General features: G+C 32.2%; 2 protein-coding genes across 4 annotated transcripts in view; one reads left to right on the forward strand and one right to left on the reverse strand.

The window, feature by feature from the left end:
* Positions 1 to 2,368, forward strand: part of LOC143920305 (gonadotropin-releasing hormone receptor-like) — a 38,378-nt gene extending 36,010 nt beyond the window's left edge. Inside the window, exon 5 of the mRNA XM_077443129.1 lies at positions 1,507 to 2,368. Coding sequence (XP_077299255.1) covers positions 1,507 to 1,825 — 319 coding nt within the window. The 3' untranslated portion in view covers positions 1,826 to 2,368. The remainder of the gene's footprint in view (positions 1 to 1,506) is intronic.
* A 3,001-nt stretch (positions 2,369 to 5,369) lies between these two features.
* The window catches only part of gish (casein kinase I gish), a 35,795-nt gene continuing 19,274 nt past the window's right edge, over positions 5,370 to 21,890 (reverse strand). For all 3 annotated transcript variants that reach the window (XM_077443142.1, XM_077443144.1, XM_077443143.1), the window contains 10 exons: positions 10,828 to 10,938; positions 10,580 to 10,743; positions 10,386 to 10,500; positions 10,153 to 10,272; positions 9,928 to 10,076; positions 9,675 to 9,845; positions 9,141 to 9,221; positions 7,315 to 7,431; positions 7,115 to 7,224; positions 5,370 to 6,835 (listed from right to left, as the gene is read on the reverse strand). In XM_077443142.1, the coding sequence (XP_077299268.1) occupies positions 6,781 to 6,835; positions 7,115 to 7,224; positions 7,315 to 7,431; positions 9,141 to 9,221; positions 9,675 to 9,845; positions 9,928 to 10,076; positions 10,153 to 10,272; positions 10,386 to 10,500; positions 10,580 to 10,743; positions 10,828 to 10,938 (1,193 nt within the window). In that variant the 3' untranslated portion in view covers positions 5,370 to 6,780. The remainder of the gene's footprint in view (positions 6,836 to 7,114; positions 7,225 to 7,314; positions 7,432 to 9,140; positions 9,222 to 9,674; positions 9,846 to 9,927; positions 10,077 to 10,152; positions 10,273 to 10,385; positions 10,501 to 10,579; positions 10,744 to 10,827; positions 10,939 to 21,890) is intronic.

Here is a 21,890-nt window from a genome sequence, read left to right on the forward strand (position 1 = left end):
ACTTTTATCTTATGTAAGTTTCCCTACATCTGCGCTCATTTCCTATCGAAAATGCTCTCATAACCGGTATGTGTGAACGTGTATGTATGTTTAATTATCGAATTTTGTTTTGTGACCTTCTTATATTCCTCAAATACATAGATAAAGTCGTGGGTTGGTCACTTCCGAATTTTTTTTTAATTTCTTTCACCGATCTTCTTTGCGACCTTCCTTTCACCCTTTTACATTATCGCGGCACCATTTAAGCACTTCCTTTATCCACCTTTCGTCCATTCTTCTAGCTACGTGACCATCTCATTGTCATTTAAATCTCTTCGCTCTCTCTACTATATCCACTACCCTTGTAATACTTCGCAACCACATATTAGGTCTCCCAACATTCCTCATTATGCTGAGCATAATGAGGAATGTCGATCCATACTTCTTTAAGTGTGTTGGAAAGTTCAAGTTTCACGTCCATACTGGCAAAACACATTGATCGAAGATCTTTTTCTTCAGGCAGTGGCATTTTTGATTTAATAGTATAAAAGTGTAGGGTCTAATTTGTACAGCATAGTTTGCATCAGGCGTAGTTGCCGTTAGGGTTTGCAATATCGGTATTACCGAAACCGGGATCCCGGTATTTTACCAAATTCTCAGATACCGAAATACCGGTTTTGAACAGACAAAATACCGGTATTTCGATATTAAAAAAAGACAATTTTAATGTAAATATAATTGGCGTCAATTATACACGAAGATCCCACCAAGATTGAACGATTCCAGCTGGCTTTTTTAAGGTAATATTTTAATTCATATGTAGAATCAATAAATCTAAAGTATTTGTAAAAATTTAAATTATATGGTTATGATCCATTTTTCCCCCTTTAAAATCTCTTACATATTAATAATAATTTATGAAAGCCTGGAAAAATGGTTGACGTAAATAAAAATATCCTCCTACCGCGGATCGAACCGCTCAGCCACTCCTTGGATTATGACAAATTTATAAAATTTTGTAAAAAACATTGTAAAATGTTCTAAAAAACATTGCAAAATGATGTAAATATATTTTTTATACTAAACTAGCTGAACCCGGCATGCAATTCCCGTTCCCGTTTTTGGGTGATTTTTTTTCACAGTAATCTTCCCGAACATGCATACAACAAATCCTGAAAGTTCCATCGTAATCGGTTCAACGATTTAGGAGCCTATACGAGACACAGACAAACATTCAATTTTATATATATATATATAGATTTATTACTAAACTAATATTAAATTATTCCTCAAATCACAATTCTATTGCGTTTGCAATACCGGTTTTAGTATTTAAAATACCGAAATATCGGTATTACAAATCCTAGTTGCCGTAACATATTAACATTGTTGTACTATTGAAATACTTTCAAAGCGATTGATGACCTAAATTTAGCTAAAATCATAACAAATTTATCTGAATTTTATCCAAAAAAATTTACATTTATAATGTGAAATGGCTTTAATTTTATATCAACTCTGTTCCAGGGAGGGTTCAATGGTAAATCATCGCAGCACAATGACACAAGCCTCGATAATGAGACACAACAGTGCCAGAATAGTGGTGGATAGAGTGCCGCTGAGGATGCATCGCAACAGTGAGTGTATCGGTGAGGAAGAGTCTGCTCTGATGTACGGCGACCATGACCAGCTGTCAAGAAACAACAGCAGGGACATCAGACGGCATCCGTCCGTCGACAGGGTAATAGGGTCCAGGATGATAACTAAGTGTAAAAAAGGCATAATCACCAATCATCAAAACAACAACAGAATCGATAATGTGAACGGTCTTGTAACTAGAGTATAATATAGGTGTGACCCCCTTGCCGATAACTATCGGCAAAGTGTGGAATATTTTGAACTATAATGTGCATTCAATAAATACTATGCATGATAAAATTATACACGAGCTTAAAGTGAAAATACAGCGATATGATTTTAAAATATGTGATGAATATATTAACATGAATACGATACCACTAAGAATAATTATACTCGAATTGATGATTTTATATTAAAAATATCTTAAGATTGCGCATTTCTTATTTCTTAATTACTATTAATTAAACTACTTACTTATATGTGCTGTCGATCAATAGGTTTATTTTTTAAATCGAATCATCGGTGGCACACGACTGAATTCTCATATATGTAAGTGTAAATTGTATATACATATATTATATAAAAAATAATAAAGTCATAATTTACAGTGTAATTTATGTAATAGAGTGTTATATTTGTCATTGTTGTTTAGTGTTACGTGCATTTAGTATATAAGATATTAAATGTCTCTTTATACCAAATAATGAAATTGTCATTTTTGTGAATTGAAATAAAACATGATGGCTATGAACCTTGTAGTTTTAAAAAATATTTATTTAAAAATTGCGAAAATGTTCATCAAAGTTAATCGGATGGACATGTATACGTTGACCTGAGCGTGAGAAATCATAATCTTATTTGTTCAAAGCGGGCAAAAACACTGGGCTATGAAAAGGCAATGAATCCATTCAGGACAGGCAAAATTGTTTCTGCCATCTATTGGAATTGTTGAAAAAGATTTACGTTTCGTGAAAACTTCGGCAGTAATAGTACATGTGGCTTAAAACTTTATTAAAGGCTATATTTTCAATAACAACAATCAACAATGAAGCCTTTGCAGTTCATAGCATCTTTCAATGTTTTCCAGTGGAAAATATTAACACTAGAACTTGGAAAGGTAAAAATTTTCTATTCCATTCATTAATATATGAAACAATGGCATAGGCCGAGCCTTAAAAAGTATTATTGGTGCTATATAACAGACAAGTTTCAACAACGAAGTTTCGTGCACTAATTTTATCTCTATACATGTAGCCCTACTGAATGGATTGACTGAATCAAATTATTAATGAACTTTTCAAAATAAACTCATTCGGAGTAGCTGCCGATTTTCATTTTCAGCTAAATCAAATTAATAAACCAAACAAACAATGTGAAATTTAGAATGTCGCTTGCATATATGTATGTATCAAGTTTTGGAATCTTTGGCGTAAACTCTGAATTTTCAAATCGATTGAACATTAAAGAGACAATATCAAAAAAAAAAGGTTTTGCTTCTTTTTCATAATAGATGTAACAATACTTCCGTGTAAGTATTTTAAGGAAATTTACATTAAATTTCATTACATCATTATCATATGAAAATAGTGAAATAACAATTGTTTATATACTTTTTTAACTAAATTTAATCTCAAATATACTTTATACACAAACATTCAAATACATGATTATTAAAAAATGTCAATATTCAAAGAAATATAATACTTATAAACGTCATCCACAGTAGGATAAAGGATGCTTGTAATGTATTTATTATCGTACAAAATTCATTAATAATTCCTTGAACACCGACTTCAATTTAGCAGCATTCCACTTTGTTCGTTTTGACCTATGATTTATTTAAAAGCCAAAAATGCAGTATACATTATTTTATTTACGTGTAATCGAGAAACTAATTTATAATATTCACCAGTAAAGGATATGTTCATAAACAACGTATGATTCATCTTATTCGTTACACATTAAACATTAAGCAACTTTGAGTATTAACATTTCAAAATTTCTGCCCATCGTATAAATGTTAACATATTGCAACGCTGAGCAAAAGCAGTACAATGACTTTCCATTCGTGTTAATCAGTGCCAGCAGTCAAAGCAAACCGCAAACAAAACAATATGGACTTATTGTCCTGACGAAACACTGCATATACAATGCATCCATTTTTTGTTTTACATATGGTACAAATGAGCAGAACGGATATTCTGTATGATGATTGGAAACACTATCGTAATTAAAGAAAATGTATTTATTTATATTTTGCCGAGACAATAATGATAACTTCACAACGCTTAGTCAGGACAATATCAAAAGTATACGACATAGTTCGATGTTTGCTTTGACGGCTGGCTCTGATATAAAAGTGTCATACAAATTATAGTAATGTCGTATGCGAAATAAACTAAAAATGTTGCCGTAATATCAATGTTAAAAATTAGTTGTTATTCAAAAACTGCATATTTACACAAATACATATGTGTGATAAAAAATGTACAAAAGTTGAAAAATGATAATACAAGCATTCATCAGTCATTTTAAAACTGTATATCACAAATCGATAACGTTAAATTAAAAAAAAAATCAACATAGGGACGAATTATCAAGATAAACACATTAGCATACATAATATATTAAACCTAAATATAATTTTCAATTATGTTTAATTCCATGATGGGATATTTACACTGGAATAGTTTCTAAAAAAAAATGTGATAATTACAACGGTTTGCCATTAAAAAATTCAAATAAGTTTTAAGTCGGTGATGACGTTCGCAATCAACCATCACCCATGTTGTTACAATATTTATACCAAAAATCATAAACTCAGCATTTACAGACGAAATACGAATTTACACACAAAATCCAATTTCAGCTATTCACTTCAATTTTGCATTACAAAATTCATTTGAATTAATTAAAACCAGTCTTATTTTAGGTGTTTTCACATATTCAATGCAAAATCATAAATAAGGCATCTGATGAAAACACCAAGGAAGCAAGAATGCGTACATATGTACACACGCACACACACACATATGCATGCATGCAACACACATAAACGAGTGTATATAAATATATATATATATATATATATATATATATATATATATATATATATATATATATATATATATATATATATATATATATATATATATGAATATTATATACACAGGTATAAACTTAAACGTAGATACAAATTCGTATATAGGGAAAACCAAAATTATAAAGATGACCGGCTAAATCATCGCGATTACCATGTTTATATTTATAGATTAATAAATAAAATCATAATCATTTCCAGCATCACGATCTGATCAATGTGCATGAAAATAGTAGTTGTGTGCATGCATACTCTCAATTCAACAATCATACTTGTTTTCAATAATTCATGTACACACACTCAAACACACGTGTATATACAAGTATATATGCAATTCGCTACTATGTCAATCAGCGATTTTTTGTTACAATGTTTTAAATATTCTAAAATCAAACACTATACAACTTCATTGTCAATAGAAGAGAGTGATGATGATTTGAATACGATTTAATTGATTTCCGTAACAGAAAATTGACATGTGATTGTAATATTATTAATATGTATGTAAAATAATTTTTTAATGAAAAATTGTTTCTAATAAGAAAAATCAGAGATTTAATAAATTTCTAAAATATTTGTATAAATATATTATAATTGAAGATAAGGTACTCCGATAAAAGAGAAAATAATAATAAATTGACAAAACAATGAAACTGATATTGTATATATTTATAATTTTTTTAATTTATAAAATAACATTCCAGAATAAAGTCGACAAAGACAAAAATTCCAATACAAAAAAATGAAATTAATTAAAGGGTTATTTATTGCACTTTGAATTGTTGAAAATATATTATTATATATGACGTTCATGCAATGAATAAAAACACAACCACATAGAAGCTGCTATAAGAATGTGAAATAATGTTTGATATATACATATATGACAAGATAAAAAATCAGAGAACGTAATGTGACTAATAAGAGCCATCAAATATTCTTAACTGTATTTTAATTAACTAAACACTGAGTTTGGAACGAGTTCAAAATTGATTACCTAATAATTTTAATTGAGCTATTTGATGAAACTAAATATGTTTTATGAATATATAATACAAAAAAATATATTACGCAAATGATGATTAAAATAATTTTCGAAGATAAATTTATTATTCATAAAGCACATTAATTTTTAACAGTCTATACAAATTTTGAAAACATGAATGGTGCCATGCCATAACTATGATACAAACAAAAATAGTTGTAATGTACAAAGTGATGGTTTCAAAAAATCACCGATTCTTTCAACTTTACTCAATGACAAACAAAAAACTATTTTACTGAACCATTCTCTAAATGGGTTTATGATACCTGGACTTAAATACATAATTTTAAACAAGTCATTTGACTTATGCAATTTTATGCAAAATTGCCTTTAGTAATAAAAATACTAAACATTTCTTCATATTGACTGAATTTCATAACAAAAAAAAACTATACTTTTAAATACTCGAATCACACATTTGTATCATATCACAAAGAAATGTTGTGTCACATTGGTATGTTGCTAAAAAAATTAACAATAGTTCACTCGTGAACAATTATAATTAATGGTCATAGAATCTTATTTGTTACTTCAGAAGCTCACAAATATTAATTATTAAATCTTCCGAGTTTCATCATTGCATTACAAATATCTTGCAAAAAAATGTTCCTTTAAATTTTTAAGCTTAACATAAATGCCTTTCTTACATTTTTATAACACAATATGCTTATAGCTCACTCACTCACACACAAATGATAATAAATAATTATCAATTTGCAAATATATATCACCATTCGCAAATTTTGGTAGAACACAATCCTCACTGAACTTTTTAAAATAAAACGTTCAATTATTATGAAGTTATTGAATATCTATTATAGATAATAAATAACATTAGGCTGTTAGTAAATGACTTCTTTTGTATAATACAGTATAAAATGACACAGTGCTGCGATAATGTTTATCCTAAATATTGATGACCTCAAGAATGATGCGTTTGGTAGGAACAATGGTGAGCAGAAGACCGCAGAAGTTCTTCTCGCCCTGCATATCCATCTCCCCCAACCACGCCAAGTCATTTACCACGGCCTGAACACTTCTTCTTCTTACGTTTGAAGAAACAGCAACACCTACAACATCAAACACATATAAAATATAACAGAACCTACAAATACATATGTATGTACATCAAAATACAACAAAAGCGAAAAATCCAAATTGGAAAGATATTTGGAAAACATACTTTGTTACTTGTTAAATCAAATATGTAATTTTGTTTGGGATTTTACGGGATTGAGGAAACGGATCTATACAAGGAATTAAAATAAGAAATTAAATTAGAATTACACACTAGCAAGTAAGAATAATCACACAGATACAAAGTAGAAATGTGAAAAAATAAAACGAACTTAGTTTCATCCACAATATCGATTTCTTGCTGTGCTTGGGTAATAGGTGTATTGGAATGACCAGCCGTTGGATCATCGGCTGCTAACTCCCCATTGGTAGAACTAACGACCTACGCAACATAACAATAATTTCATATTAAAAATTATAATATGAGAAATATTTATAAAATACTTTTCAAACATTAAATATTATTCATTACCTGAACAGAGCCGTGTCTATCTGCGGGTGTGAGGTGACCTCCCAAATTGATAGGTTTCCCTGTGCCATCGGCCCATGTCGCACCTCCAGTATTAGCGCCAACTCCACTTTTAACTCCCTGCAATAGAATTAAACAAAATTAATTTCAAATTAATACCAACAATTCCCCCAACTAACAATTAACACATTTGTATGTCCATAAACAATTCTTTACTATATGTATACATCAGTATTTTCATAAAAAGCATTTTGTAACAACTTTGAAATTAAACAGATTCTACGTTGTTGATTTTCATGCTTTTCACTAATTTTAAAAAATATATAAATATATACATATATATAATGTGTTTATTACAATTTATTTAAATAATGGCTGATGATATGGCATGATAGTCAAATACTTTTAGATATTATATAGGTATCAAATACAAGTGGATTAAATTTGCTTAATGATCATAAATCTGATAACAACTACATGAAAGTGCTCTAGTTCAATATATATATATTCAGAATTGAAGACAATTCAAATATCTTTCAGCAACTTTATAGTATATAATTATTTTGCAAATGTGATTGATACAATTAAAACCAATATATGCCTACAAATTTTTAAAAGTCAAAAAAATGAGGGAAAATACGTACGGTATTTAAAATTATTTAACAGAACATACATATAATATAATATATACAAAATCTCATAAAATAATATTATATAAGATTTACTGTTATAATATTGGAAAATAATAATCAAAATTTTCCATTACATAAATAATATACAGAAAATAAACAAATAATTTTGTTTATTTAATCAAACATGGAAAAAACAACACAAAATTTTCAAACAATGAGAAAATCTAATTGACAGCTTAAAGTGTATAATCACCAAAGTGTCGAAGTTGAGAGGTATCATTGTATCAAGTAAGGGTACAAATTTAAACATAGAAGTACATACAATCATGAATGTGATTTTCAAGACATGAGGAAATAACTCGTGTGAATCGAGTCTGTCAACAAAAGGATGATTTTAAAAAATCATGCAAATAACTAATAAAATTTTGCATTGCTATAAAAAACTTGTTAATAATGGATCAAAAATGCTTAAAAATTATCATTAAAATCTTATCAGTATTAGAAAATGTGTATAATCCCATGCCATTTTAACAGCTAACCAATGTGTAATACGAACATAATATAAGAAAAACATATTACACTGGAGGGTCAAAATATTGAATTACTAAGGAAAAAGCGTTTACGTGTGTGCAATTCGATATTTTCAAAATAACTTTGTTAATAAATTGATAATTTAAATTAAATCCTAAGGGAAATAATCATTAGCCATTTTAATCAAATAATTTTGGCAAATCTATGACTAATTAATTACCTTACAACTACACAACTCCCAAGCACAAACAAGTTTATATGAATATATATATTTATACTTCGAACCTCTGCAAAGATTAAAGCTGCCTCATCGTCTTCACCCAACCCATCCAAATAATCACACAAATCATCCTGTTTAAAAGTAATTGTGTGAATATTATACAATAAATTTTCCAAACAGTTGTACAACATAAAATCTATCGATATGATAACACAATAGACAATTTCGAAAAAAAAAGTAGTTCATTTTGATTCACAGTAAATTTCAATTAAATTCTATCAAAGAAAATTTGAAACAATGTACATATTTGCATTTTCGTCCTAATAAATATATATGCACATAGTCCGAAAGTCGTGATCCAAAATAATCAATAATGATCAAATCACCTTTTTATTTCATTGAATACAACAATTTCTGATGAGTATATAAAAAGAACACACACTCACTTTGTGGAATGTTGGGTGTCTATCTCTGTTAGGTGAAACAACCATTTCATGTCCGGTTTGCAATGAACCAACTGGAGTTGACTGAAAAACAAAGCAAATAATAAATACAAATTCAGTATTCACATTTAAATAGAATCTTTGAACACAAGTCGAATTAAAATAAATTAACTATCAAAATTCCAACGACAAAACCAACAGGAATCATATGCACATGTATGTATTTCAAATACTTTCTACACAATGAAAATTATTTTTTGTAAATACGATTTAAGATTATAAACAATAATAATCTACTAAATAGTACAATGAACTTCCAATACATTTACTCTACTTCTCACCTTATCTGATTTAGTTTTACCAATATTGGAAGGTGGAGCATTTCTCAATTGTCTCATAATATGCATATTAGCAGGCTAATATGTTAAAAATAAAAAAACTCATAAGATAAAAAAAATAAACATGCATGAAAATAATAAAAATTTATTTTCCAAAAAAATCAAGAAGTACTCAAAATATATAATCATTCATACTAACCATTGTTTTACCAGTCCAATCAAATTCACCATCCTCAACATAACCACGCCGATCAAAGAGATCTCGAAAAGAACGACGCAAATGCTCATAGTCGGGAGTTTCAAAGAAATCTAGTCTTCTCACGTATCGTAAATATGATGCCATTTCTTCTGGATGACCCTCACATAAGGCCTATAAATTAAGTTGTAATTTATATATACATTGCTTTGCAACACGAAAAAATTTAAAATGCCATTATTTAGTATGAAATAACCTCAATAGGTGTGGCTCGCTTTGTATCGCCTATTTTTTGATAACGTTCTTTAAGAGTCTCCGCTTTTAGGCCTTGCCAGGGTAGAGATCCGCGAAGAAAATACATAAACATGTGTCCAAGAGCTTCTAAATCATCACGCCGCGATTGTTCTGAAAAGTTATACCAAAAAAATAAGCACACAGATGTAAAATTGAATATGAATAAAAACGTAATAGGAAATATTACCTTTTCCAAGATGCGTATTTATTGACATATATCTAGCAGTTCCAGTTAAAGATTTATGCTCCCGAAATGGTATATGTTTGTTAGTATCTAAATCTATATATTCTTTGGCAAGGCCAAAATCTGAAACGATAAATCAAAAAAACCATTAGAATGCAAGCTAAGCTAAAAACAAAAACTTTTCTTTAGGAGAAACAATCAGTTAAAAAAAAACAAAGAAATTAGCTACATATTACCTATTATATGAATGATCTTTTCTCGTTTAGTAGAATTTCTTCCTATTAAAAAATTTTCAGGTTTGACATCACGATAAATTAGATGACGTCCATGTACATATTCAATACGGTGTAACTAAAAGAATAAACATTTTGATGAAATAAATAAATAAAATTACTAAGTAAATTAAAAGTAATAATGTCAATAAACCAACCAATTGAATTGCAATCATTAATACAGTTTTAAGTGAAAAGCGACGACCACACAAATCAAAAAGATCTTCCAAAGAATGTCCCAAAAGCTCCATAACTAAGGCATTGTATTTGCCGCAGGGTCCAAAATAATACACTTCAGGAATGCCTTCCACTGTACAAGGGGCTGTAAAATAAAAAATAATTACTGAAAGTGTTAAACTAAAAAAAACACAATATTTTAAGTTTTAAAGAAATATTTGCTACCAACCATGTGTTCCTAGTAATTTATAAAATCTGTATTCTAGATGAAGCTGCGGAGCTTTGGATTTCATCTGCTCCATTTTGATTGCCACATGCTCATTGTTGTATAAATTTTTACCTAAATTGGAAAAAAAATAAACCATATTATAGCATTATACGTATTTTTTAACTCATTCGCTGGCTATTAGATGAGCCCATCGTATAAAAGTTGAGTAAGTGTTATAGAAAATTGATATCAGCTGTTCAAGAAGGGGCGGGCAGGTGTTACCGGCCAACAGCTGGCTATCTATCTGAATAAATTAAAAACAGGTTCTTGAGGGCAATGTTATTGCTCTTATATGAAAATTTCACACAATTAGAAAAAGTGCAAAAAACACTATTATAACCATGGGGTACATTTTTGACGGCATCAAAACACTACATCGAATTGGCAGCACATGTAACTGTGTTACCACCCATATTGGTCGATACTACATAGACGCTAGCACGTGTACGGTCACACACCGTTGAAACTACAAAGAAATGCAGTGCATGTGCAATTTCATTATGCAGCCCACTGAACAAACAACCCAATTTTTTCACCATAAAGACGTATCTTTTAATAATTCCCCGAGTCGGAATATCTATGTATCTCTTTCAGATCAGAATATTCTACACAATTTAAAAACGATATCATTATTGACCAAGACAATTAGGCGCTAACATATACATGCCATTTTTAAAAAGATATCTAAAATATCTCTACTTCAGTCCCATTGCAGTCACAATATGAAATTGAAAAAATATAACTCGACATAAGCAACTAATCAAACTAAATACGTATATACACATACATACGGGAGATTGAAATAGTAACTGACGGGTCACACAGCTGGAAGAATGGACGAAAGGTGGACAAAAGAAGTGGTAGAATGGTACCCAAAAGAATGTAAAAGGGTGAAAGGAAAGCCGCAAGGAAGATGAATAGATGAAATTAGAAAAGTGTGTGGGGTGAGATGGATAAAAATGGAAGCGTGTTGGAGAGACCTTCATCCAGCAGTGGATTTTGAATGGCTGCATGGCCACCGAGAGGGGGGGAGTTTCCAGGGCCCAGACTACTCTAGGGGCCCCGTGTCGGAAATCGTACATGTTAATCATTATCTTTCTTATTCAATTATTTTAAAAAATAACAACCAACATACAGGTATTTTTCTAATAGTTCTGATAGATTTTTCGCATATTAAAAATATATTTGAGATATTTTTTGAAATTTGTTATAGGGCCCGAAATTACTTTTCCCAGGACTCGGGATTCCCCTCAGCAGCCCTGAATGGCTGTAGGTGATGATAATGATGATGATGATGATGATGATACATACATACATACATACATATGCTCATTCTGAATATAATCTACTTTCCGTCCATTTACATCCATACTTGACTTTTATTATGCAGGATAGGTCGAAGGAATGTAAGTCCCCGTACACAATAATCTTATGACTAAAGCCTAACATTCTGATGACACTTTTCACCAGAAATCCTTCAATTTCTAAAAATACAAATTGATATCAAATAACTAATTTAAGCAGAACTCATACATATCAGTCGGAGTATTATTTAAATCCAGGATTTAAAAAACCTCAAAAAAATACAATTTTTTTTAATACGTCGGTTTACGCGCTTCCACCATTACGCAAATTACCACAAACGCGACATGCATAATTCGAGCAACGTGCTATTTATACAATAATAAACTGACACGCTCATATATTCGACACAGAGATATATACACACATACTGCAACAATCAATTAAAAGTAAAATGCGTCAAGCAGCATCCCACATCCGACACGCGCGAAGAGGAGCAAAGGAGCAAAATCCCAAATACATATTTCGAAAAATAAACAGAAAATCTGAAATCGGGGTGAGTAACCAGAGCGGCCCAGTCCGTACAGTGTCGGTCATTAGTGGGCCGTGACCCATATAGTCAATAGTGCTAACTCGGCAAACTGTCGGTTGCAACACACGCCCAGCTAACTCTTCACTGCACTTATACATACATATGTACGAAAATCAGGTTACATATGATCCCATCCGATCGATATTGTACACATGGATGGTTGTGTGTGTGTGTGTGTGTGTGTGTGTGTACAATTTACGTACGTCGGCATTGGAAAAAGTGGAGTACATACATAATCCAACGACACTGTAAAATTGAAGCAACTTCCGGGTGCACGTCAGTACCGGCCAAAAGTGTTGCAGAAGTCTGATAATGCAATCCCACGGCTGCGATGCACCGGACTAAATGTGCATATATCCGATAATATGTTCCAATTAAAAATAAAATCATTCACGAATTACGCTTTAAAGAAAAAAAAATAACAATGGACGGTGAGTAACGCAACACGTTGCCTTTCCTTTTCCGTTGATTTGATAAGTTGTGTCATTTTTCTCTTTTTTGAATATTTTTTAATACCAATTGAATAACTGAAACGTAACTAAAATTACATATCATCACGTGCGCTGCGTAAAAAATACGCGTAATCATTTTACATAAAATAATTCTATTGACAAATGATAATGAAACTACATACAAAATTGAAGCTTTGCGGGTTTGTACGCCACAAATTTTAGCACAAAATGTCTACGCCACTGTGTCTGAAACAAATTATTAATTGAGATAAGCAAATATCTTCGTCATTTAATAGTCAAATGGTTTGAATATTTCTCAAATATTGGGCTATTGAGAGAAATAATATCCACCACTGCAGTTAAACACACAGTAAACTAGAGCAATAATTAACGGTTATCGAGCCTCTCCCATTCTCGAAAGTGAAATAATCACATTTTTAAATAAAAAAAACCTTTAGTAAAATTAATTTTAAAATAATCAACAGTGTTGGAATTATACCAAAAATAAACAGAAACGTGAACAGTGATCGATTCCAAGTACAAATCAGTCAAAACCTCAAGATCGAATTTTATCACGATTACTATACTATGTATGTATGCTACAGTCCAAGTGTTCACTCCGGGTTTTTTATACACGAATTATTAGTTTTAGTTTGAGTGCTAAGAATTAAAAGCTATCTTCAAAAAGGTGTCGCATGAAATTTTCAGCTGTCAAAACGCTAAAAATTCTTTGAGATGTCAAAATGCCAAGTATTTAAAATGGAAATTATGTGAAAACCACATTACAAAGTTGCTATGATTCCCGATTCCGCTAATATTAAAAATGTTAAAACCCAGGTTAACCCTTTCGAGTGCTGACATCTTTTCTGTTGGAAGCCGGCAACGCTGAAAATTTCGCCAACATTTCCGACTAAAATTATTTAGAAAGCCAATAGAAATCAGGTATAAAAATTGTAGCTAATCCAAAAAAAAACCCCTAGATCACTACCGCCGAGGATTTCGAGTTTTGTAAAGGTGTGTTCAGACACTCTAATATATCTTGCAACAACATAAAATAAACAAAAGAAGCCTATTGATGAATGTATTTTTCCAAAATTAATTTCATCTTCTTCATTGTTGTTAAAATGTAATGCTCACAATTTAAATGTCAAGCGACAATCTAAAATACTCGGAACAGTTAGGGATTTCCATCGAGAAATTCTGCTATGGTTATAAATTCAGAAATTCCGGTGTAAACCAGTCTTTATAAACATTGACACCGATTACACGACCCATGTTCAATGTATTTTTTTCAATGCTACCTGGGAAGGCTTAGCGAGTAGTATTCTTGTTTATTTTTTACATACTCAAAAAAAGAACGCCAATCGGCGTATTTCAGGCTGTTGGACTTGTCAGCATTCAAAGGGTTAAGCATACATACATAGAAGATGGAACAAACGATTGAGATTACTGAAACTTATGCTTAATAGTTTTTGCATGAACGACTAGTTTGTTGGTCAATTTGTTATTTTATGTACACTATAATTGGCCAGATTCGTGTATGAACAAACTAGTATGTTCATGAACGAAAGAAACATATGTACACTTGGACTGAAACAAATACATACATACATATGTAGATAAAAGAAACAATTTGCAAAGCAGCGATTTACAACACATTGCGAAACCCAGCGACAAGTTCATAAAATAACCCAATCATCTGCCCTGGTTTACCTCAAAAACCCACTCAAAAGTAAGTCCAATCAAACGATCTCTGTATCTCCAAGGGTTAATAGCGTCCAGCACCAAACGCTTAATTTATTTCAACGGTCAGAAGAAGCCAAGTTTCAAATTTATGAAGTGCATCAGATGAAACGGTTTGTTTTACAGTTAACGAAGGAGATGAAAAAAAAACGTAACGAAAGCAAACGCTATTGGAAGCTGAGAGAATTGGAGTGATTCGACGAGGTCGAACCGACGAAACGGAACCGAACCTGAACCAGAAGTTGTCAACCGACATTTCCTACCGGCGCGTTCCGACAAATACACAAACATAGCCGAACGACAGCGAGAGTTTAAAAACGCACAACAAACAATACACAGCAGATTCATATTATGCCATACCTACATACCTACATTCAATATAAGTCTTGAGAAATTTCGCAAGCATCCGAATCGATAGAAAATGCGCCCACAGATAGCGTGCGACGCGAACGACCATTCATTTGCACACGAAACTGTTGATCCATCGCAAAGGGCGATAAAACACGACGGAATAAAATGGCAATAATGTCTGAAAATTCATTAAGTATTCAGTGTACGGACGCTAATACACGTAAAAACTACGACCGAGACCGAATTCATAATAAAAAGAGTTATTCATAAGTTATGAATAAAGCTTGGAGGGCAACAAACACGCACGTACGTACACCACCACCCAAACAATGAACTAAAACCCCTGACTAACAAATTTAAACTGATAATAAAACACGTAAAGAGCATCTCCCTCATCTTTCAATTACGGAATTATTTCTTCTTTCGTTTGAATCAGTAGGCTTCGAGGCAACCGAGAGACCACGTGAAAAATGGACGATGACATGGACACACAGAGAGAAAGAACACGAATTTTCAAGAACGTGACCTGCACTTCAAAAAGTACGACATCGGTACAATGACACAAAACAGCCCTTGACCTCCAACCGAAACCAATTTCCTCGACTCGAAGACGATTAATACAAAATACCAGGATTCTGGAGTAGAAAAAAAATACAACTCCGACTCGGATATATTTTTTACAATCGAGTCAATTTTCGAATATCTCTGGAGTACTGATACATTTAAACAATAGCATAGATCAGTAGTTAGCGTGTAATGCTTTCAACTAAGTGATCACGGGTTCAATTCCTGACCCGATGCTGCTGGCCGCACTTGAATATATACTCCAAATCGATCGTATCATCAGAGTTTGCCAATTTATCTGATTTAATCGGAATGGGTCCAACAAATTTGCAAGCTTGTCCTATTTCTCGCAAAATTCGAGTTTTCAGCATCTCGAATCTGTTGATTAATAAAATGTTGCAAAAATGTTTATCAAATTTCTCTACGGTACTTTATAAATTGTTTATCGATGTTAATAATTGGCTAGGAAGGCGCATCAGGGTTTAGGCCTTCCTGGTATACCTGTCACATACCTATACCTGTTAGGCCTTCCTGGTATATATATATACATCAGAATACAAGAGGTTTCGGTATGACGTCACCTAGTTCCCTTGTATCCTGCTCGCACACATGTAAGAGTGTAAGTAAGACGCGTTACACTCTTTTCACTTGATCCTTTCAATACTAATTCCCAAAAATATTTTTATCTGCAGCGCGTTTATCGTATGTTTAACGGAGAGCTGAATGAGGTTGATCTGTTTGGTATTTCCCTACATCAATTCAGGTCTAACATCAAGAGAATCTTGACCGATTGATTCATTTTTTCTTCTATTCTATTTTTCCAATATTTCCATTATTTTTATACTTTAGTTTAGTTATGTAATGTGCTATTTAATCATATTATAGCTTTCATTCCTTTCCATTTCATTTGTTTATTTTGTATTTACCTTTTTCATTTGTTTTTTATATTTGTAAATTTCAATTTCTTCTTATATTCTATCTTATAACCTTTTCCAAATATTTTAATACTATAGTTTAATTATGCAATGTACTACATATTTTGTCATGCCTTTATTCTTTACTTTTTAATTTGTTTTCCTTATATTTATCTTTTTCATTTTTGTAAAAATCTATTATTGGACTCGGGTGTTACATATATTATTTATTTACTTTTTGTGTTTTTTATACCTATCTCTGTACATCCTGTCTGTTGATTTTTCAATTAATAAAATAAATAAATAAATAAATAAATAAATAAGTAAGGTTATACGATAAAAATCGGGGAGATTTCCACGGCACGCCACTGATATAAATATGTAAAATAAAATAAAAATTTTAGTGAACATTACATTTAATTACTTATTTTTTTTAACATTTTATATTATTTTGTTCATGAATACAAACATAAAACTAATAAATCATTTAAGGCACAAACACATTGAACCGTACGGCTCGGCATGCCTAGGACACTCCAGCTGTGATGGGCGTATCCTCATGTCATTATTAATTCGTACGATCTTATTATTTCGACAAATTTCTCCTACATTTCTTCAAATATGGAAATCACCGTTATCGATCACTGTCAATACAAGGATAAAATATCACCGAAAACACTCCAGGGCGTGAGTTTTGGCCTAAATCGTCAAAGCATAGATCAAGGCGTGCTAGCCTTTTTTATAAACCTCTTCTTATTACTAGAGGTCGGACCGGAAGCGTGCTGTTCATTGTTAATTGTTCGCTGTGCTTTGTCCAATTTTATGAAGAACTTTATTTTTTGCACTCTAGTTTTGTAAATAGACCCAAAACGCCCCGATTCCTGGAAAAAGCACGCTTCCGGTCCGTAGTCTACTTATTGCATGTGCAAAACAATATAAAAAAAATAACTGCGGCGTACCACTCCGTGTGTCTGCGCCCTTAGCGCAACCAATTTGAAAAATATCAGACCTCTTCTAAAAATAAATGCAAGATTGCAACGCAATGCAACGCGAAATCAGAGTCAAATTCGCTCGAATTTTAACAACTCCGTCTTTAACTACACAGCCCTGCAAAATACGTGCAGTTTTTCAATGCCGGCGGTAGAACATTATCAATTCATTCTAGCTCATAATGATCCAAAAGAAAATTAAATTTCGCCATCGTGCAAAATTTGAAGTGAATCACATCTCACGTATCAATTAGTTTTCGACATTGAAGATCTGGTTTAGAACGATTATGTAGATTGGGCACGTTTCATTTCATGGCCGCTATCCCTACACGAGCCCATCAAAGCAAACAGACAATATAATCACATTGTGACAAATGCCGATATGTATGTACTGATAAAATGTAATGAAAGCCGACTACAACTATGGCTATTTAATTAAATAACTACGACATGCATCTAGAATTTTAAAAAATAATAATTTTGGAAGCATTTCATTTTTTTTCATACGGAACAAACTGAAATATAAGCAAGACGCTCAAGAGACCATCGATTGGAAACTGGTTACATAGTCCACGATACGATAAAGAATAAAAGGGTCAGAAACTAGTACACAGTACTGACATCTGAGCCGATTTATGTGAGTTCAGACCCTCAGACACCTATCTGAAGCAACGAGCATCACAAACCTGCAAAAGCCACAAGAAAAAAGACACTTGAAATTAATTACTACAAAGTATTAAGTCCAAATGGTACTACTCGTCTGATATCTACAAGCCGAGATGACAGTAGAACTGTGATGATGTGAGAGCACAGTTCGATTTAGCCAAGTAGCCGATAACCACCGAGTGAGATGGTCGTTGCGATCTTTCCGTGAGGTTGCAGTTACATCGACCAACGAATAAAACGATATTACCCGCTCTAAATGCAGACCAGAGTGTCATCGATTGCTCATCACCCCATACGCAAGGTGATCAGTGCAGATCACTCAAAATCGTATGATAATGTTTGATCGTGAGAAGCTGGTGGTATAAATTTACTTCCAAGACGAGGAAGTATCTTTCGAAAACCTAAGGACCTTACAGTAAAAACTGGAAAGTATGTAATAACCCAGTCTCCGTCAATTTTTTTTTTCAAATGCGAAAAAAAGTTATTAGTTTACAATTTTCATTTAACATTATTTAAAATTATTAAAGCTTTAACTCATGGGCTTAATTTTTTTTAACCCTGAAAATTTCGCCTATATTTTCAACTAAAATTATTTAGAAATCTAATAGAAAGCCGGTATAAAAATTGAAGCTCATCCAAACAAACCCTAGATCACTACCCTAGATATGTCAATTGTACCAGATATAAAATGTAACTTGTACCAGTCTGGTTTTCAGCTCGTCATGAATGTAACAAGCTTGAAAATAGAAAAAAGTAAGAAAGGAAAAGAAAAAGGATAAAATTGTAAGAAAACATGTTTTCATCAAACATCACTGTTTATTTTATTACTTCTTACATTCCTTACGCCTTTTTGCTGAACTGATCTAGCGCATTACACGTGAGTATTTCAGTATTTTGGGATCATTGAAGTTCAATGTATGTACATACATATATGTATATTCCAGTCACCATGCAAGTGACGGAGACTCATACAACCACTTAGGCTTTTGGTGACGGAGATACGGTCATTTCTACGCTTTTTGACAAAAAAAAAATCAAAATAAAACATGTACAGTAAATTATGTTACAAAAATATAAACCATCATATAATAATATACATAAAAGCCTTCCGTCCATTCGTGATGGTTACGACATTTAACACTTTTTTATATTTGAAATACTAACGCGTTTTCTTTATCGCGAAGCTATGCGAAATAAACTAGCAGAGCGAGCGAGACAGCACGAGACACGGCGCGCGCTCTGGTGGGGATGTGGATGCCGACGACAGAGGCGCGAAGCGTGCGCGCAGGCGGACGTATTGTTCAAAAAGCGACAAACTACAAGCACGAATTTCCGTGCACCAGACCACCAGTTTATATCATAAACAGATATTTTCATAAGATAATTCCATAGACAATGGGTAGAAATATTTTGCATTAAAACTGTCCGATATTTACTTTAACCTGCGGGAGACTGAAACCGTCACCTTACATATGTACATACATACAGCCTTGGCCAAAAATCTGAAGTACCCCTGAAATTCATTTATAAAATTCATATACAACGGTTTTTAAATGAAACAAAGATGAATTTATACAGAAATTGTGTTGCCTAATATTTTATTCGCGATTTTGTGACATTTTAATTAAATTTGATGATATATGAAAAAATTTAAAAAAATTTGGAGAATAAACAAACACAAATCGTCATAAGTTACAACAGGACAAACTACCACGAAAGCTGTCGATAGTACGAGTACAGAAATACTCTCTTTCATCCACATAAACAAAAAAAAAGGGATTTTTACCGTTTCATAGTCTCGAAATATGTGTTACAGCTACCTGATCCTGATCAAGCGTTTGTAAAATGTCCTATTTCAAAAACATCAAAAAAAAACGGGGTGCTTCAGACTTTTGGCCAAGGCTGTATGTATATGTAATTTGAAAGAGATAGTGCTAGCGCTATTCGCTACGGCAACATTGAAAATTTCCCACAAAAGGCTCTCCCCGTGGGTACGAAGAAAATATTTGAGACATCGAGAAAGCAATATGGGTCTGTCGAACAACGACACGGGCCCTACTGGGAGCGGGCGTTAAATGAATTGGAAAAGTAGCAGCATTTTAGGCAAAACAAGGAACGGAAGAGGTACGCGAGCATCTCCCGCAAAATGCCCGCAGAGTGATAATAAACATCCTCTAGTGTAGAGATAACGACCGGGCGTATCTTGCGGTCGTATTATGTGTAGATGCGTCGTCTATCGACGTGTCCAGATATCTAGATAGTGATGACGTGTCGTTGTCGCAAAACGTCGATAAATCCCCCGTCACGTGTGAAAATTATTCAAATACATGCATATATGTATTATAAGCAACGTCAGATTATTAATATTTCGGCGACAGATCGATCAAAACAACCCACGAAAGCTCGACGTTGTAAATGCGTACATGTACATAAAAATTAAGTAGATAAATATATCGATGCATTTAAAAACGGATGATCGAATGTGCACGGAAAAACAGATCCATATACATAGACAGTTTATCAGGGCTGTGGAGTCGGAGACTTCGCCTCAGATTTCGCGTTTAAATCGCATTTATTTATTTTAATTTAATAATGTGCTTATATGTATGAATACTGAACTACTAACCAAAAGTGACTCACCAATACCCGATTTATAAAAAATTGAGAGAGCATTTCTATATTTGCTGTTTTCTCATGTTAAGGTCAAATTGTGGAGAGGTCTGATATTTGACGAATCCAGCAATGCACATCAATAACTCGGCACAGCCCTGCATGGAAAAGACTTTTCTATTCATGCTATACAGCCCCGCTCATTTTCGATACGTTCATACTTTTTATGGATGAGTGCAGTAAATAGGTTTTTGATCCCTTTTTCCTATTATGCTGTACATTAACATTTGAATAATTTAATACTACTAGTGATTTTACCCGGCTTTGCTCGGTATTTGTATATGATATAATATAATTTATTATATTACATATAAGGATATAATTTATTATATTATATTTAGTTTACTATTACAATAATTTAATGCTAATGTAATAGTAAACATCCATTTGTTTTTTTATTAAATTTATTTGTATCGAAAAACAAAAATATTCAACGATGTCGATATCGTCGTCATAGAAACTTTGATTTGCTTTCGATGCTCCCACCCAAACCTTACATTGTTACAAAGTCTCTTTCGAAATTATATATTGGATGATTACTAACAAAAATAAAATAAAATTGTAAAATGGAAAATAATTAATAGATCAGTAACTATTAAAATAGATATAAGATGCATTGTGATCATAATTTAGTAATAAAAAAACGTTAAAAATCAAAATGGACGAGTTCAAGGCAAAGTCGGCTTACATATACAATAAAGAGCGCGACGATACGGTGCAATATTGCTTGCGTAGTTTCAATATTATCACGATGTGACTTTTCCGGAAATATTCATATGCC

The sequence above is a fragment of the Arctopsyche grandis genome, chromosome 12 (assembly GCF_051622035.1).
Source record: "Arctopsyche grandis isolate Sample6627 chromosome 12, ASM5162203v2, whole genome shotgun sequence".
Lineage (NCBI taxonomy): Eukaryota > Metazoa > Arthropoda > Insecta > Trichoptera > Hydropsychidae > Arctopsyche > Arctopsyche grandis.